General features: G+C 39.5%; 1 protein-coding gene across 1 annotated transcript; it reads left to right on the plus strand.

The window, feature by feature from the left end:
* Positions 1–273: 273 nt before the first annotated feature.
* Positions 274–18,572, plus strand: nlrc3 (NLR family, CARD domain containing 3). Its single transcript, XM_063482067.1, has 19 exons — positions 274–384; positions 2,559–2,714; positions 4,572–4,835; positions 5,493–7,239; positions 7,311–7,397; positions 7,639–7,722; positions 9,166–9,249; positions 9,349–9,432; positions 9,507–9,590; positions 10,098–10,181; positions 10,332–10,415; positions 11,823–11,906; positions 12,293–12,376; positions 12,944–13,027; positions 13,266–13,349; positions 13,518–13,601; positions 16,875–16,958; positions 17,453–17,536; positions 17,612–18,572. The coding sequence occupies exons 2-19, from the start codon at positions 2,603–2,605 to the stop codon at positions 17,700–17,702; spliced, it is 3,393 nt and encodes a 1,130-aa protein (XP_063338137.1). The 5' UTR covers positions 274–384; positions 2,559–2,602; the 3' UTR covers positions 17,703–18,572.
* Positions 18,573–18,966: the final 394 nt, after the last annotated feature.

The raw sequence follows: 18,966 nt of genomic DNA on the forward strand, positions 1-18,966 counted from the left end.
GTGCGGTTTTCAGGTTTTGGAGAGCATGACTTCGTCTGCACACACAGGAAGCAGTTACTTTTTCTCTCTCTTATTGTCACTGTTCAACCTGCCAACCACAGTGCAAAAATGCAGATGAGGCACGACACCGGAAAGGAGGTGCAGCACGAAGCGGTGTCTCCAGCAGCAGACTTTAGACCTACTTCAGCTGCTGTGTTTTTGAGGCTCGCTTCACTCGCCTGCCAACTCAGAGTTGTGTTATAATCTTTAAAGATTCGTCAAATTTGCACTTCTACTCTTCAGATATGTGCTTTCTGTGATAATCATGTGGCTACTTTATGAGACCGCGGTAAAGGAAGCATCTTTCATCCTTTGAAACATTCAGACAACTTCCTCTAACCCATGGTGAGTCACTCGAGTTTTCCTACTTTTTTTGTTGCAGAGCGTCTGACTTCATGCCATCAGCAGCTTAAAGAGTCGTAAACTTTACTTTTCCATCATGGCTTTGAGTCAGCATCAGCTCCTGCTAGTGAAAATAGAGTATGCATAGTCTTAACAGGCTTTCACTTACTTTTACAATAAAATATGATACATTTCCAGCAAACACTCATATTCCTGGCTTTTAATTCTTGCTGTGTAATGCTGGCATTTTTGTTTTTGCTGCTGCAAAATACTGTAGTTTGGAAGATTTCATACCGTCTGAGGCTCCTAATGATCTTTACTGACTTATCTGTGCTGGATGGCCTTTTAACAGTGACGTGTACTTTATTTTGTATACAATAGTTCTAAAATATCACATGTAGGACCTTATGAGGCTGCTAAGGATATAAACTTTCCTCTGGCTACTAAAACTGTCTTCCTTTTAGAGACATGATGCAATAAGCAACAAACCGCACAGGAAAGCATTTGCAGTTTCCCGTTTTCTCGGCACAACCTCAAACAAAACTTGAATTTTTCTTTGCACTACTTTCGCTCCGCTTTAGTAAAATTGCAGCGAAAACAAGAAGAAGCTCCTTTCACACTTTTCATGTTCATGCAACAAACTGTCAGCTTAATAATGTTTAATAAACTGTGAGCAGTGCAGGGAGAAGATATTTACTTTTATCACACAAGGCAAGGTAGATGTACTTCTTTCCCTTAACAAATGAAACGGCTGTTTAAAAGCATTTTGTATTTACTCAGGTTATCGTTGTCTATTATTCAGATTTCTTTCCTGATCTGAGGCCATTTAAGTGTAACATGCAAAAAACTAAGAATACAGGAAGGGGGCAGATACTTTTTCATGTGTATAGTTTACATATTTGCCTGTTTAATAGTATGTTTGTGTGTGCACAGTCTTCTGCAAAGTCCAGGATGTGCACCAAGCACAACATTACCGTAAATCTGGTTATTTGAAAGGCTGTGCACACTCATGGTTAAACTAGTGGGTCTTTCCAGCGGATTAAACTTGAAAAACTTAGCCTGGGCACATTGTGCTCATCTCATTTGTCTTTAATTTATAAAATCTTTTTGGTTCTTGAAGTTTGGGGATAATATGTAACTCCCCAGCAAAGCTGCATCAACTTAAAAGAGGCAAACACTGCACAGGATCACCAGCAATGTCTAGTAAAGGGATTATAGATTCTTAGTCCATGTTGTCGTGTCAAAAATAGGCACAAAGACCACTGGAAAAATAGCTCATTGAAATACAGTTTCAATAAGATATAGACAAAACCGACAACAAGCATCCCCGGGGGATAAACAGACTTAAATATAATCGAGCAGCACCAGCGACTTGGGTCCTTGGGGGGCAGGCAACCTAAATTTATTGAGAAGGGTCTTTCAAGATAACTTAATCGGTAAGTTCCACTCCGTGGTCTATCCTGGCAAAAGAAAAAGATCAAAAAGTCTGATCCTTCTGGTTCTCTCCCTATTCCACATCTCCTATGTAGACCCATTGCTCATAACTCTCCTACAGGGCCCCGCAGACTTGTGTATCCCAAGCCAGCTAACGCATCCTTCTGCCCTGAGAAAGGCCTTAAGGGGGTCCAGGTGGTGTTTGTCTCCTGCTGTGCTCAGAGTCACAAATTTTGCATGTGGTGAACTCTTCATACAATATCAACACAAACAACAAACACAGTGTTCAACTTGTGCTTGTGTTCTCATAAGGTCTCATAAGCATGTGTTACTGAGGTGAATGCAGGTGTACCTTTTTAATAAACACACTGATTAATTGGAGGTGACTAAGTAAATAATAATGATACTCTGCACACATATTTCTAAAGGAACTGGTCGAAATGATAATGATGATGCTTTAGACTTTGAGTTAAAGGCGAAAATTCATATTTAACAGTGTGCAAAAAGTGTTTATTAAACTCTAACAACATAGCAGTTTAATTTCTCACTTTTATTATAAATATGTATTAGGGTTAATAGTAGCAGTATTATACAGCAAACTCTTCTTCAGAGCTTCAGCAGGATGACTGAAGGCAAAACTTGTTTGATTGGCTTAACCCCCATTGATCACAGCCCATAATGTCCGGTTGCATGCATTAAGTAATGTGTGTGTGTGTGTGTGTGTGTGTGTGTGTGTCACATAGATAAAAGCGGGAGCATCAACGGTAGACATATATCAGAGTTTCTCATGGAGAAGACACATTACGATTCTATCCTGGACCGAAGCAAACGCATTACGTGGCAGGACGACTGCTATGTGGATCTTCAGTCTACGACCTCATCGCAAGCAGAAACGGAGGGTAAGAGTCGAAGTCGCTGTGTCTGTAATGGTTTATTTAGCCTTTTAAAATAATGTTTTGGCAAAAATTTAATAGTGATCGTTAAGACAGCAACATTTAGTTCAATCAGTCGTCATCAGTGGAAGTAAAGTGTACTAATACTGGCATCTAAATACTTCATTACACGTAAAAAATCACGTAAGTACATACAGGTTTATACATACATATATTTTCAATGTCGTGCATGCATGTGTATCTGTCTGTGTATGTTTGTATGAGTGCATAGGTGTGGGAACTTATGTATATGGGTAAATTTATGTATATATATATATATATATATATATATGTATACACATGTAGGTATGTGTATACATATATATATATATATATATATGTATACACATGTAGGTATGTGTACACATATACATCTTTGTGGTATGAACACATATATCAAGGTTATCAGCACTGATATTGCTTCTTTTTTATCTAATTTGATTCCATTTACATCTCAGTACCCTCGATCTGTCCCCGTCTATCTGTTTCAGCTTGCCGTGTTTTGCTTGTTGTCTGTCCTCGTCCTGAGCTGCTGTTCTTTTGTTAAAAATACAATTTATGAATTGACAAAAAAGGACGTAGTGCGTCAGTGATAATGGCAGGATCATAAAATTGACTTTAAATGAAGTAGTTATTTTAACATTAGTGGTGCACATCATATTCTGCTCTTATCAGCAGTGTTGAGCTGCAGAGGTGTCATCTGTAGGACAATCTGATCTCTGTGGTTTAGCTTTCAAGTCTTTCACCATATGGTTTGCAAACAAGAAAACAATGTTATCACGATTCAAGATGCCGACTTCTGCTGTTGGAGAAGAGAAAAAGTAGAATTGCATGTAGAGAACAGAACTGTTCTCTTACAAATATGAAAAAATGTTGTAGATTTACCTCAATCTGGCAGTTTTATACCTGAAAAAGCGTTAAAGTGTGGAGATGTTCATACTGTGTGCAGTGACAGGTGCTGTTTATGGTTAGTGTGTTTAGCCTGTCACCTAGTTACCATTAACAAAACTCTGACACAGTGCTCACCACGTCCGCTTGCAAGTTTCCTGTAGGGGCAAACCCTAATACTTCTCAGTAAGTTTGCAGGTTTTTAAAAAATCACTTTGATCTCCATCCAACCATCCAGCCGTATGTCAGCTCCGAGCAGCAGTCTGAGCAGAGACTTTGATTGATCTTGTAAATTTAGGAAAAGATTAAACAAACCTGTCAATCCTGGGATCTCATTAGGTAAACACTTGCTTGGACATTCGCCAGTTTTTAAGCTGAAGATTTTCTGATTTAGGATTTTTAAGCAAGATCAGAAAAATGTGCGATCATAGCAGATCCTCAGTTTTCAGGTTTGTATTTCAAGCTTTCCTGTAAACTCGCTGATGCTCTCTCTTTATTCTTTCCTGTTATTTTTTCCCGCTTTGTTAAGAGACATTTACACCGTTTCTAAATGGCAGCTTGGTGGTTTTGATGGATTATTGAAGTGGTTTTAAGGACACCACAGGCTCTGATTGTGATGTGGTGATTTCTACTTTCCAAGAGGAATGTGAAAATATTTATCTGTCTCTTGGTGTTTTACACAACAAAGAAGAAGCTGACGTGTCTGTAGGGAAAAAATAAATGAGGCAAAGGCATGTTATTTCTTTACAAAATCTGGTGTCCTCTTGTGTGCAAAGTCTTTTACCATCATCAGACTTTTTAATGAGAATAAATATCCGACAAAAACACAAATAATCATGCATTGTCCCAGCTTAAGGAAGTATCTTTGCTCATGAGTTAACACCACAATAATCTCATCAATCATAAAAGTCCTAAAAGTGTTCTGTTATTCTTTAGATCTTGGTTGGATCCAAAAGCATCAAGACCAGCTGCAGAGCTTTATTACGCCCTCCTTCCTGGGGGAGATCTTAACCCACATGAGAAACCTGGATGTGCTCAGTTCAGCTGAGGAGACCAAGGTCAAGGAAGCAGGCCGACTGCAGGATCAGGTTAATATGCTCACCACTATTGTCACCGCCAAGGACAGTCAAGGCTCTGACGTCCTTCAGGGTTTTATAGAGAGCTCAGATTCTCAGGTTGCCCAGCTCATCATTAACCACGGTAAGAGGCTGCTACTCTCTGTCCTGTGTAATTCTTTAAAATGGTTATGGGGGGTATTAGCTCAGGCAACGAGTCTGGAGGAACGAAACTGCAAAGAAAATAAATCAATAAAATAATATTCTGTTAATTCTGCCTGGTTCTGCCGGAGGTTTCTTCCTGTTAAAAGGGAGTTTTTCCTTCCCACTGTCGCCAAAGTGCTTCCTCACAGGGCGCCATATGATTGTTGGGTTTTTCTCTGTATGTATTATTGTAGGGTCTACCTTACAATATGAAGCACCTAGAGGTTACTGCTGTTGTGATTTAAACTGTATAAATACATTTGAATGGAATTGAATTAATTTGCCATTTTTGTTTACTAATTAATAATTTTTCAAATGTTTATTTGTTTACTTATTTCTGCTTTCTTGCTTGCATATGGAGATATGTATATGAAATGTAGATATTAATACTTATTCTGCCAGTTTGGTTCCTCCATAGACCCGTGGCTTTTACAAGTGTTTCTATAGTGTTTAGTGTATGATTGTGTAAGTTTAAATGCAATATTTCAAAGCACTTTTCACTCACTGGGATCAAAGCTTAATACAAAATTAATGTTCCATGTTAGTGTCCTTTTTCCAGAGAATAACTGGGGTGAATTTCTTTTGTTTTTGTCTGTAGATGCCATGGTAAAAGAGCACAAGGAGGTCCTCTTACGCCGATATGAACAGTACAGAGACAGAGACTCAATCAGCTGCCCCAGACTTAACATCTCATCGAGAACCTTACTACTTGTCGATGGACTTTCTGACCTCCAGCAAAAGGAGCATGACCTGATGCAGGTGGGAGTGACTCGAGGAGAGAAAAGAAATCATCTAAGGCAGCTGGGGTTAGCAAAACTGTTTGAGCCCCTCACCCGAGTCAGTATGCCTCCTAGGGTCTCCCTCACAGTTGGGGTAGCTGGTATTGGCAAAACAACCTGGGTGAGACACTTTGTCCGGCAGTGGTGCCAAGGGATCATCTGTACAGACATAAACTTTGTGCTACCGTTCACATTTGCTGAGCTGAACTTGGTGGACAAGCTTTCTGCTGAGAGGTTGGTGAAAATGGCTTTTCCTCATATATTCGATCCCAGTCTGGTCCTGAACAGCTCCTGTCGGACTCTGCTCATACTTGATGGTTTGGACGAATTCCGCTGCAAATTAAATTTTTCCGACGCAGCTCCTTGCAGCGACCCAAAAAAAGAAGTGCCTATTGACGACTTAGTCACCAACATCATTCGAGGGAATCTGCTTCCCGATATAGCAGTCTGGGTGACTTCCAGGCCAAGACTAGCTTCCCTTATCCCCGGAGGTCTGGTTGACAGGGTGACTGAGATCCCAGGATTTAGTCCCAAGGATATAGAGATCTTTCTGAATCACCATTTCTCTGAGAAGGATTTTGCCAGGAAAATATGGTCACACTTGGAATCCAATAAGATCTTGATGGTGATGTGCTACATACCCAGCATTTGCTGGATAGTAGCTGATACTTTGTTATACATCATGCAGAATGAAGCACAGGAGAGTCTTCCGAGGACTTGCACTGAGCTGTATGCCAATTTCTGTTCAATGAAAGCAGAATTGGGCGAACCAAGAGGCAGAGAGCCTGTAAAAATGGAGCAACTTCACGGGAGCAATCGGAAACTGCTGGGGAATCTCGGACGACTGGCTTTTTATGGGCTTCTTAAACACAAGTATGTCTTCAGTGAACAAGACCTCAAGAACTATGGGATTGAGCTACTGCTGACTCAAAGCAGTCTCGGTTCTGGAGTTCTTGTTCGGGAGGAGTCAACCATCAACACGACGTACCGCTTCACACATTTGACTCTGCAGGAGTTTCTTGCAGCTACCTTCTACCATGTTTCCTCAAAGCGGGCAATCTTTGACTTGTTCTCGGAGAGCTCCATGTCCTGGCCCAAGATTGGTTTCCAGAACCACTTCAGAAGTGCCTTTCAGCACTCACAACAAGCTGAGGATGGTCACCTGGATGTGTTCGTACGCTTCCTAACAGGCCTGCTGTGCTCAGCTGCAATCAAACCTTTTGCTGGACTTCTGGCCCTCGGGAAAGACGATGGCAACAACAAGGCATGGGCAGCAGGGTTTTTGCAGGGTCTGTTGGTCAGCGGGGGTGCTGTGGTCTCCCTGCGTGCAGTCAACCTAGCTTACTGTTTACAGGAGCTGCAGCACACAGAGATGCTGCGGAGTGTAGAGGAGGATTTACGGCTCGGCAGTCTAGCAGGAAAGTTAACCCGGCCTCACTGTGTGGTGCTGGGTTACCTGCTCCACGTGTCTCCAGAGTGCAGCGAGCAAACCAACCTGACAGCCTCTCTGAACGCCTCGACAGTGAAATGTTTGCTCCCGCAGCTGCTGTACTGTAGCCATCTAAGGTGAGCTTCTCAACCCAAATACAGTCAATAAAAGGAAAACTCCAGATTCAGCGGTTTTATCTGCTCATCAGGTTGGAGAATAATCACTTTAAAGATGATGTCATGGAGTTGCTGGGAAGTCTCCTGAGTGCCAAAGACTGCCATATCCAAAAAATAAGGTGAGTCTTTTTTTTGTGGTAAAGCATCATATGAGGAACAATCGTTCTGAACAACTGTATCACATCAAGCTGCTTTATAAACTCAGACAAACAGCGGAGCTTTTAAATGAAGTTATGATTGACCTTGCTGACTACTCTCAGTGGTTGTGTGACTGTATGATTGGTGAAAGTATAATTGTGGTTGTAATTATTATTAATACCTCGAACAACATAAATACAATTTCTTTTATCCCTCCATCAGTCTGGCGGACAATGCCATCAGCAACAAAGGAGCCAAAGCCCTGAGTCGAGCCCTCTTGGTGAACCGCACGCTGACTTCTCTCAAGTGAGATCTGCACTGTTTGATGTCTGAATAGAATGAACAAATAAAGTATTTCCAATTATCTGTATATAAAGGATAGCTGCTGCCCCCAGGTCTGGAAAGTATATTTTATGGTGTCAGTAGCTAGTTTTAATTCATTTATTACAGATGCTCAAAGCCAAGTAAGATAAGATAAGATAACCTTTATTAGTCCCACACGTGGGAAATTTGTTTTGTCACAGCAGGAAGTGGACAGTGCAAAAGTTATGAAGCAAAAATTAGAATAAAATAAAATAAGAATAAATACAGTACACAACTGTACAGAATAGAATAAAATAAAATACTATATACAGTAGAATAAAATAGAATAAAATATACAATAAGATAAAAATAGAATACAAATGCTATATACAACTGAGTAAAAATACAACGATGCCAGAAAAGATTATTGCACATTAGTGTTATTGCACAGGAAAGACCTGCGAAATCTCTCCGTCCCACACCGTGGGTGCCGCAGTCTCCCACTGAAGGAGCTGCTCAGTGCTGTCACAGTCTCATGCATGGGGTGGGAGATGTTGTCCAACAGGGATGACAGCTTAGCCACCATTCTCCTGTCACTCACCACCTCCACTGGGTCCAGAGGGCATCCTAGAACAGAGCTGGCCCTTCGGATCAGCCTGTTCAGTCTCTTCCTGTCCCCAGCAGAGATGCTGCTGCCCCGGCAGACCACACCAGAAAAGATGGCTGAGGCCACCACAGAGTCATAGAAGGTCTTCAAGTATGCTCTAGAGGAGCTATTCCCAGTCAAGAGTGCTGTGACCCATTTAATAAAACAGGAAATCTCATGGTGCCCTCCCAATCTTAAATCTTCACTCTAATCAAAATACAGGAGTGGGAGTATTAAGGCCAATAGGTGAACCACCTGCCACTGGGACACAAGCTTCAATAAAAGAGCAGTGAATTTAGGTCAGAGTAATATCACTAATAACCACCTCCAAGTACCAGTTTTAATTCACTTTTTATTTAAATCAATTAATATAAATAAGTAACTGTACATTATTTTTGAGTCATTTCAAACTCAATTTCTTGGGAATCACTGCTCTAGAGCTTGGCTAGCTGTTAGTGTGCAGGGTCTCAGTTTCTCTTGTGTCTAGATTCAAAAACTAAGATGGCAGTGGATAAATTGCTCACACTAAGGCTTTAAAAGATGAGTAACCATGACAACATGGGGGCTACTTCCATCTTTTATATACAGTATATAATGTTTTCCAAAAACAGAACCTTGTAATAAAAATGAGTAACCTGAAATGGGGCAAAGGCTTTTAGTTTTGATGTAGTATAGTCATTCAAGAGTTGATCATAATACTTATTAATAATAATGCTAAACCTGCATCTTATAATTTACATCTTATTATTGCTAAGTAGAGTTTTAGTAAATCATCTAATGACCTGTTTATGTTGTTTTAGTCTTCGGAATAACAACATCGGCTCCAAAGGCGCAAAGTTCCTAGCAGAGGCTCTGAAAATGAACCAAGTCCTGACATCAATCAAGTTGAGTATAATTGCTCTACAGCTTAACTGACACACACAGAATTCCAGTTTATTTATTCTAGTTGGTGTATTTGCTCAATTTCTCCGACTTCTCATCAGCTTTCAGAACAACGCCATCGAGGAGGAGGGTGCTCAATCGCTTGCAGAAGTGCTGCAGTGCAACCGCAAACTGGTGTCTCTGAAGTGAGTTTGGTCTTGTTTACAGATGTTGTTTTAATGAATGTCCCGTAGATTAATGTGCATCTTTTTTTTTTTAGTATACGGAAGAATGCAATCGCAGCAGGTGGAGCCAAAAGGATTGCAGAAGCACTGAAGACCAACCGGACTCTCACAAAGTTGATGTAATGCAGAATTAATATTCATTCAGTGATCTTGGAGATAATGTACTGAACTTCTAGCCCATATGGAAAAGAAATAGTAAAAACTTATATGATTTACTCATGAAAGTGGCCACTTTCTCATTACTTTCATATATTGTTTTAGTAAGTATCCAAAACATACAAGTTTCATTATATAATTTTTCAAGGGATCTTATATCTGTTTTCACTCTTGTATGCTTTTCATACAAGTTTCACACAAGACAGATACAAACTTTATAAGATTTATATATATCTTTTCCATATGGGAGGCCACAACATTTAAAGACTAAAAGTTGATCATGACTTCTTCACATTTTTGCAGATTGATGAGGTGTACAGTTATGATAGCTCAATGACACACTAGCTTGTTACTAGGCTTCATTTGATCTTGTTTACCACCACACCTGAACCTGGTTCACATACTGATAACTCAGATTAATGGCTTTCTTTCTCCTAATGTGTCGGGTGTATTTGTGTTCTTGCCTGCAGTCTTTGTGGTAATCAGCTTGGGGATAAAGGGACGGTAGCTCTGGCCGAGGCTTTGGCGGTCAACCACACTCTTCTCTCACTCCAGTTAGTATCTTCTGCCCATGAGTGCAATGCAAATGCATTTTAATAGTGTGGGAAGTGACATTTCAGTTCACGCACCACAGAAGGGGAAATGGTGTTTGCTTTGAATGCTATTCATTACAGCTGCATTTAACTTTTCATCTCTTTTCACAGACTTCAGAGTAACTCGATCAGCAACAAGGGAATGACAGCCTTAACCAAAGCACTGAGGCTGAACCATGGCCTTGTCTCCTTGAAGTAAGGACCAAGCTTAAAGTTTCACTCTGTTTCCCTGTTTGTGCTTGTGCATTAACCCAAGAATATTTTGTCTTTTTTGGGAGAACGTGATTTTCCAACAAGCAACTGTCAGTTAAACTCAGAAGAGAGTTACTTTAGCTAAGAAATGATTTAAAAAGCTGATGTTATTTTGAGCTTTAGGTGACCAATCAGTGATCTGGGTCAGTTCTTTGTCTGACTTAGCTTCAGTAGGCATCTTGAAGTCCATGCAAGCTTTTCCTCAAGCTTTTCTTTCTGTGCAGATTAATTTTATTAGCACTGAAGAAAGTTAGCATGTTGTTTCCCTCTGCACCTCCGACTCTTTATGTATGGCTAATTAGCTGCAGACTTTGGTTCAACAGAATAAAGTTTAAATGCTTTTACAGTTACATCTGCATGTTTTGGACAATTACAATTTTTTCCCCCATTATTCTGCCTCTGTACACCACTACAGTGGATTTTAAATCGGTCAAGATGTGATTACAGTTTAGACTTTAATTCAAGGGGTTTAATTAAAAAAATAACAATGTAAGAATTATAGCCATTTTATACATAGTCTACCATTTTAAGAAGCTCAAAATTAATTGGACTTAACTAATAAAAAAAATTAAATAAAAAGATTGTTTTTAATACTTGGAGGAAAGTCATTTGCAGTCAGTGAGTACCTGCAGGCATCACCAAATGCTGTTTCCTCCCTTTTTATTCTTACTTTTTCAGAACTGTGCAGTTTCTTTTAGATGTTTCCTGGCGAAGGCTACGTTAGCCTTCTTATTCTTGAGTGTAGTTATTTGCACCTTCATTTTAAACCCTCTCTATTTCCATTCATGAAGGCATGTGTTGACTGCAGACTGATATTTATACGCCTTCCTCCTTGAAAAACAGTTTTCACTTGGTTAGATGTTTTAAAGGTGTTTGGGGGTTTTTTCCTTTAACCATAGAAATAATTCTGTCATCATCCACTTTAGTTTTCTTCTGTGGTTTTTCTTTTTTTGTTGCGGAGCAGGGGGGCTTTGCATTAAGATGGCTGTAATTCCTGATCATTTAAGGCACAACTTTTGTTAAACACCTTAAAAGAAAACTGAAAGTCTGCACGTCATTCACACTTGATTATTTGATATAAAATCCACTGATGTGGTGTGCTGAGGCAAAATGACAAAGATTGTCTCGCTGTCCAAAAACCTATAAAACTAACTGTATCTTATGTGCAGTATATCTTATCTGTTAGACACATGTGATCAGTATTCATATTTTGTGTCTCAAAAAAGGGAGTGAAAAAGCCTCTCTTTGGAAAAGATTTGCCAAATTGACAGTATCTTGGCATTTTAGTGGCTGTAAAGTTGTCATGCTTGTGTCTTATGTCACTTTTCATGTGTTTTTCTGTCTATTTAGTCTGAGGGAGAACTCCATTGGGGTAGAGGGAGCAAAGAACATGGCCCATGCCCTCCACGAGAACAACACTCTGCAGGACCTCGAGTGAGTCAGCTCGTTAATAGTAGTACAGTATCATCCCTCACAGAACTGCGGGAATACCCGACTGTTCAGTAAATGTCACTCCCCCAGATCATGCCGTGTCATACAATACTGCTGCATGATGAAAAGCACAAAAACTGCGAGATAACTGTTTGTATTGTGTAGCTCTTTGAGGTAATGTGGGGACATTTCCAACATACTGCAACACTGGCAGCAGCAGCCATATTCTAGCGTTATAATACTTCCTGTATTCACCTTTTTCCAGTGTTATTTTCAAAACTTGAAGCTTCTGTGAAAGCAGACATGTTGAAAACGCTCTGACAGTCTTTGCATTACATACAACAGTGCTCATATTTGTGTTTTTGTTTGCATATTTGTGTGTTTTCCAGTCTCACAGCCAACCTTTTACATGATGACGGAGTTCAAGCTATCGCTGGTGCAATCAAGTTTAATCGAGGCCTGACCTCCTTGCAGTAAGTGGAGCTTGAATCGGAAATAAACACATCCAAACAGATGCACACAAGTCTGAGAGTAGAACTGGTCTGCACTGCACAGCAACCGATGCATTCTCAGCGATGTAATAAAGTTCTAGTAAACAAAGCAGGATATTTATACCTATATCTTTAAGCACACACTCTACCCATAACCCCGATAAGGACAAGTGGAAGAGAATGAATGGTTAGAGTCTTTGATTCTGAAATGTGGTTGAGCAGAAATTTGAGCTAAATCAAAATAGTAAACGATTTGGTTCTTATGTAGCACTTTTCTACTCTACTTGAGCTTTTAAAGCGCCTCATTCAACACGCCTCATTCAACCATATTTTTTCGACACCTAAATTCTTTCTGTCTAAGATTCACACGCTGATGGACACATTGGAGAGCAACTTTAAGGTTCGGTATCTTTCCAAGTATACTTCGGCATGCAGACTAGAGCATCCAGGGATTGAACCAGCAACCTTCTGATCATCATTAATAAATCTTTAATGAATTCAAGTGTATTTGCTTAATAGTGGATCTCTTCTTATCCTCTCTTTTCACAGTCTGCAGTGGAATTTCATCAAGTCCACGGCCACTAAAGCTCTGGCCCATGCACTCCTCTCCAATTCCACAATGCAACTCCTGGAGTAAGACCAACAAACCTTTTTCACTCCTTTGTTTGTAAATATATCGATCTCACCCAAAATTTCAAAACTCTTTCCTGTCATCAAAGCCTGCGCTGATATTACTTTGAGAAAATGACTCGCTCCAGGCTTTGAGTGAACATGTTTCATCAGCAACCATGCAATTATGTAAAACTTTATCCGCGAGGCTTTACTGTTATTCATAGCAGTTTCTGTGTGTGTTTCTATCTCCATCCTACAGTCTTCAAGAAAATGCTATCGGGAATGAAGGTGTCACTTTTCTCGCTGAGGCTCTGAAAACCAACTCGTCACTGCGCACTTTATGGTTGGCATAACGAACGTATACGATGACAGATCAATCATTTTTGTGGTTGTTTAGGTTGAAAATATCAAAACTGAGGACAGAAGTCTGTTTTTATACGTATAGAATAAATATAGAACTGTGAACAAACATGTCCTGTATGTGTGACCCTTCTGTGTTACGTCTCTTCAGTCTTCAGGGAGTCTCAGCAGGGACGAGTGGCGCCATTAAAATGGCAGAAGCTCTGATGACCAACCAGACCCTGCAAACATTAGAGTGAGTACAAATTTTTCCTTGTGTCAACCTTTCCTTTGTTTTAGCCGCATATCATTGACACGCTCTTCGGCAGTTTAGCTTTGTCAGTTAAAGCCGGCCTAATCAACAGCAGAGTGAAACCAAGCAGCACTCGTTAACTTCTATCTGAAATTAACTTCTAGTCTCTTATCTGTCTGCTTCTAAAGATTAATAGTTTTTGATTGGTTCCTGTTATGAACTTTGTTTATCTTCATTTGAGAATCCCAGCATGCAATTTAAATTTACTGATTGCAGTCTGGCAATGGTGTGTCTGCTTGAGGTAGATATTATTTTAAGAAGGCAGTTAGTTGTCTCTAACAGATCACTGACAAGTCATGATTACGATCACTGGATCAGATGAGTGCGGATTAAATTTCCTCCCTGGAAATGTTCGTTATTTCCAAATGTTAAACAATAAAAGTGATGATTCATCAGAATACCTCCAGACCTTCTCTTTGTGAATAATGTGAGAAAATTCAGCACCTAATCCTCATCCACTTTGAGACTATTTAAGCTCTCCTGTTGCTTGATGATTAAATGACTCGGTGTGTTTTAATGGCAACTTTATTTTTCTTTATTTTTTTCACATGTAATGACTTGTCTATATTCACTCTGATTTTATAGAATTAAATTTAAACATACCATAAAAATATTACAATGCATACAGCCATGTGAAAAAGAAATGCAATAATCCCAGTAATGTGAAAAACACCGAACTGCTTCTATAAGACTTAAAAGGCAGGTGCTGCTAATCAAATACACTTGATTAACTGATCATCAGCAAGTGCGAGCACCTCTGTAAAAGCAAAGGTTTTGGCATTTTGCTGGTTTGGAGAATTCAGGTGTGTTAACGCAATGTCACAGTCTTCCCAAGAGTGAACGGCCCACCAATTTTCCCTGAGGTCAGACCATGCAGTGCTCAGAGAAACTGCAAAACAAACCAAGAGCTACATCACAGACTCTACAGGCCTCAGTTAAGCATTACATTTCATGATGGTGCAATGATAACAAGATTGAACCAGTGTGGCTTGTTCAAAAGGGTTGCCAGGACGACACCTCTTCTCTCTAAGAAGTGGCACAGGTTAGGATAGTAAAGTTGTATTTGAACAAAACACAAGATTTCTGGGACTTTGGACCTCATTTACTAACAATGTGCACTCAAAAATCCGACCTTGTGTACAGACAAATTAAAATCTGGCTGTCGTAGGAAATTTCTACACAATGTTTAGAATTACAGTTATTTTTTATTTTAAAAAAAGCCTTGATATTAGTGCTGGATGTCATCACTTACAGTCTAATTTCTTGGCCCTCTCTCATGGATGCTGAAAAATAGAATTCAGTGAGTTTCTTATCACAGATTGACAGATATGGTCCTCTTTGTTCTTTTTCTCTCATTCAGTTAGACTTTTTTATATCAACTTTGAGTTCCAAGCAAGTCTCAGGGGATGTGATATCCCCTATGTGATATCAGTAGGAGCCCCACTTTTCATTTTTCTTTTAAACTGTTGAAAACACTTTGGAAAGCTGTGCCTTTTCCTCTTTGGACAATTGTTTAAGTTTCTTCAGTTGGATTTTCTCCTGCTTTCCTCTTTTAGTGGTGCACGGTTCTCTCTTGCAAGATAGTAACTGCTTTCTCTGCTTTACCTGGAAGTACTAGAGTTGAATGTCTTGAGACCGGTCTTGGTCTCGAGACCACTTTTACGTGGTCTTGGTCTTGTCTCGGTCTCGGATCCCTCGGTCTTGTCTTGGTTTCACTGTCTCGATCTTGCTGTCTCAGATCAACATAGTGGTCGGGAGATTTGGAGTCAACAGTATCCATGACACACAACGTAACGTTCGATAATGTGTCATGCGCAAAAGCATCAGCTCTAAGAGCCGTGCTTAGAGAGTGCTTTGTAGTGAATCAGAAGAGTCGACTCCCATTAAGCAAGAGCCAGCTCCTCACTTAATTTCCTTTCACTGCTCAGCTCTCACACAGTGACAAAGTCTCGTCTCGACTTTGTCCTGGTCTTGACTCGATCTGTCTTGGTCTTGGTCTTGTCTTGGTCTCGATACCCTCTGGTCTTGGTATTGTCTTGGTCTTGTTTTAGGCGGTCTTGACTACAAGTCAAGGAAGTACGTCTGAATGACATGGAGACGTGACAATATCCAGATTTTATGGAGATTGCAAAAGCCTCTTTGTTTAGAAAGAGTCTGATTTATCAACATATAAACTGTGGTAAGAATAAAAACAAGCTGGTGCACATGTTTCTTAAATCTAAGAGTAATTTTGCATAGCCACTTGTTTGTTTGAATAGAGTAAGAACTCCATGCACATTAAATGAAGCTCATTGTCTTTTAAACAGAAAAGACCAAAGTGGAGATGTTTGGCCACAATGCACAGAGTAACATTTGGGGAAATTTGAACACAGCACAAACACTTCATAACAACTGTCAATCACTGTGTTGGAGGGATGGTGATTTGGCCTTGTTTTGCAGCCACAGGATCTGGACACCTTGCAGTCCTTAGGTCAACCATGACCTCCTCTGTACCTGGAATAATTTTGGAATCAAATATGAGGACCAAAATTCTTCCACAGTGATGTGAGACACTGATAAAGTCATGCAGAAATGATTATTCCTGCTAGAGGTGACTCTACAAGCTACTGAAACATGCAATGTAGTTAGTTTTTGATCAGTAATTTGGCATTTTTGTTGATCTTATTGTACATTTTAAATGTAAAATCTCTTTGTTTATTCAAACAACTTTTTTTTGCAGCAGTGAACAAAGATTGGTCAGCAGATTTAAGAATGAGTTGGACTGCCTCTTATATGCTAACCAAAACAAACTTTCTTCATTAGTGACTTTTTATCTCAAGATTTTCTTGATGGGTTTGTCATAACTTTTCAGGAACTTCACTAAAAGGATAATTAATTTTTTTTTATAAGCAACAAAAGAGACAATTAAAATACAATTGCCTCTGAACAGAACAACACCGTGCTAAAGAAAAACAGGAGCAAAGAGGAATATGCGCCAGCTATGGACGGAAAAGTGTTTGAAAGATTTTCAGAAAGAAAACAAAAGAAGCGTTCTAGTGTGTGAGCTCTCTGTGACTCCCATTTACATTTTCCTTCTGCTGAGCAGTGTGCACACAGCAGCTCATTGCAAATTGTCGTTTTTAGTCCTGGTAAACAACCAATTTCACCTGTCATTGGAAGACAGAAGAGAAAAGTGAGAAAAATGATAGAAGGCTCATTTTCCACTATGTTTTTCAGTCTGCGTGGGAACACTGTAGGAATGGAGGGAGCCAAGGCCCTGGCCAACGCCTTGAAATCCAACAGAAGCCTCAAGTCACTGAAGTAAGCACAACTGGAACTTCATTTCATGACATAAACTACATTCGTATATATTCAACCTGTGGTAGAAAAGTAAATGCACCTGCTGATTTCATTGCTTTTACTCTGTCACGTCAGAGCAGCTTCACCCAGTGATTTAAAAAAAATTATAATATGTAACCTGTATTTTACGCTATGACTTCAGAAAGAAAATCACTTTAAAGCAGCAGCCTCCTCCAGGGTTCCTTACTGCAGATTGACATGCTGCCTGATTTATCTGTTTAATCAGGGCTTAAGTTTATTCTCCCACACTCTCCTCCGCTGTTCATCCATTATTTGGTTAGCTGCAAATAACCCCAGTTACAGAGATGCATGTGTGCTGAACTCCCTGTTTTTGTTTTTCTTCTGGAATCCAATATTCATCAATATCCAGACCTTTACATTTGAAATCTATAGAGTTACTCACAGATATCGCTACATTTGATCAAAAAATAAATCTTCTGTGTGTGATTCATCAGTCTGCAGGAGAACTCTCTGGGCATGGATGGAGCCATATTCATTGCAACAGCCTTGAAGGGAAACCACCAACTGACATACATCAAGTAAGTTTTCTTTTACCGTTTATTTATAATTATTTATCCGTTTATTGATTTGTCGTATTAAAACTGTTCCTTCAGTTTGCAGGGAAACGGCATTGGAGAATCTGGAGCTAAAGTCATATCTGATGCTATAAGAGCCAGTGCTTCCGGCTGCGTGGTGGATATCTAGCCCACCAGGGAGAGCAGCCTTCACTGAGGAGGGTCATACTACCAGCACGGGGATAACAGCTGCCTTTGTTATACAAAGCAAATGTAAACTATGTAATTTAACTCATTCTGTATAATAGTTCTGACAAGTTATTTGGTGCGTTGCATTTTTATATAGATTCTGTAATATTTATTAGGTGACTAAACAGCTGTTTTGAAGTTGCAGTTCAGCTTTAGACAAACACTTGAGAAGCACAATATGTAATGTAATAAACACACATTAAGCTCAGAAAGTTAAAGTAAAGCAGAATTCCTCCATTAAGATGCCATTTTGTACATTTGCTCTGTTTGCACAATTAAATGTGGCAAAAAAAAGTTATTTCAGGAGGACCAAACTGGTTTTATAACCTTTGTTGTTCTGTTTGGTTTATTATGCTTGTCTTACAAGTGTTAAATACCAGAAATACTGACATGACACAAATACACTCCAACTGAGCAGAACTGAGTAAAACTTTTTATTTATTCCAACGATTTTTGTTGCAGTCGACCTTATTGGAAATGAGGCTTTTGGCTTTTTTAAGCCTGCATGTTATAGATGCAGTTATTATGATGTTTGGAGCCTCTGGAGACAATGAACTGAGAAGGAGAACATGTATTTAAAATTGTAAGAAGAAAACGATCTGTGTCCTTTGACCCATATTCAGTTTGCTTTGTGGACCATTATGGTAACAGCAATCCAGTTCATTATTTGTCCTGGCGTGTTAAGCTAGCACCTCAGTGTGCCAATAACAGCATGCATAAATATATATATATATATATATATGTATATGTTTTCCAGTAATAATAAGAGGACATGTAATGTGTACAGTTTTTGTGACATATGTGGAATGTAAATATATGGACTTAATTGAAACAGTACCTGTTAATAAATGTGTTATATACATGAAGAATAAACTTGACAGTCTGTGGTCATTTAAATGAAAAAATTACATATGTACACCAGATTCTCAGATCAACAATTGACAAACACGGGTTCCTTAGGGAGCTGCAGGTGGAGCTCTGACATCTCAGGTCTGATGTGATACTGAAGTGAGTATGTACTGTCATGGTGCCAAGATCTAAAGAGCCTTCGAAGAAAAAGCTGTGGATAGTGAATAAATGACCGTGTAGAAAAGCAGGGGCAACAGTTTCCAACAGGAAGAAGAGTAAGAATCGACTGAAGTGTCAATTGCAGGAAAAATGGTATAACAGAGGAAAAACACAATGAGTAAAAAGACAAAAGTCTG

This window comes from Pelmatolapia mariae, linkage group LG8, assembly GCF_036321145.2.
Source record: "Pelmatolapia mariae isolate MD_Pm_ZW linkage group LG8, Pm_UMD_F_2, whole genome shotgun sequence".
In the NCBI taxonomy this organism is placed as follows: Eukaryota; Metazoa; Chordata; class Actinopteri; order Cichliformes; family Cichlidae; genus Pelmatolapia; species Pelmatolapia mariae.

Bases quoted from the DNA above. Each gene is read 5' to 3' on its own strand.
- nlrc3 (XM_063482067.1), top strand. From the start codon at position 2,603: ATGGAGAAGACACATTACGATTCTATCCTGGACCGAAGCAAACGCATT. The intron at 7,240-7,310 runs GTGAGCTTCTCA...TCTGCTCATCAG, and splicing joins CTGTACTGTAGCCATCTAAG to GTTGGAGAATAATCACTTTA. The intron at 13,028-13,265 runs GTAAGACCAACA...TCCATCCTACAG, and splicing joins TCCACAATGCAACTCCTGGA to TCTTCAAGAAAATGCTATCG.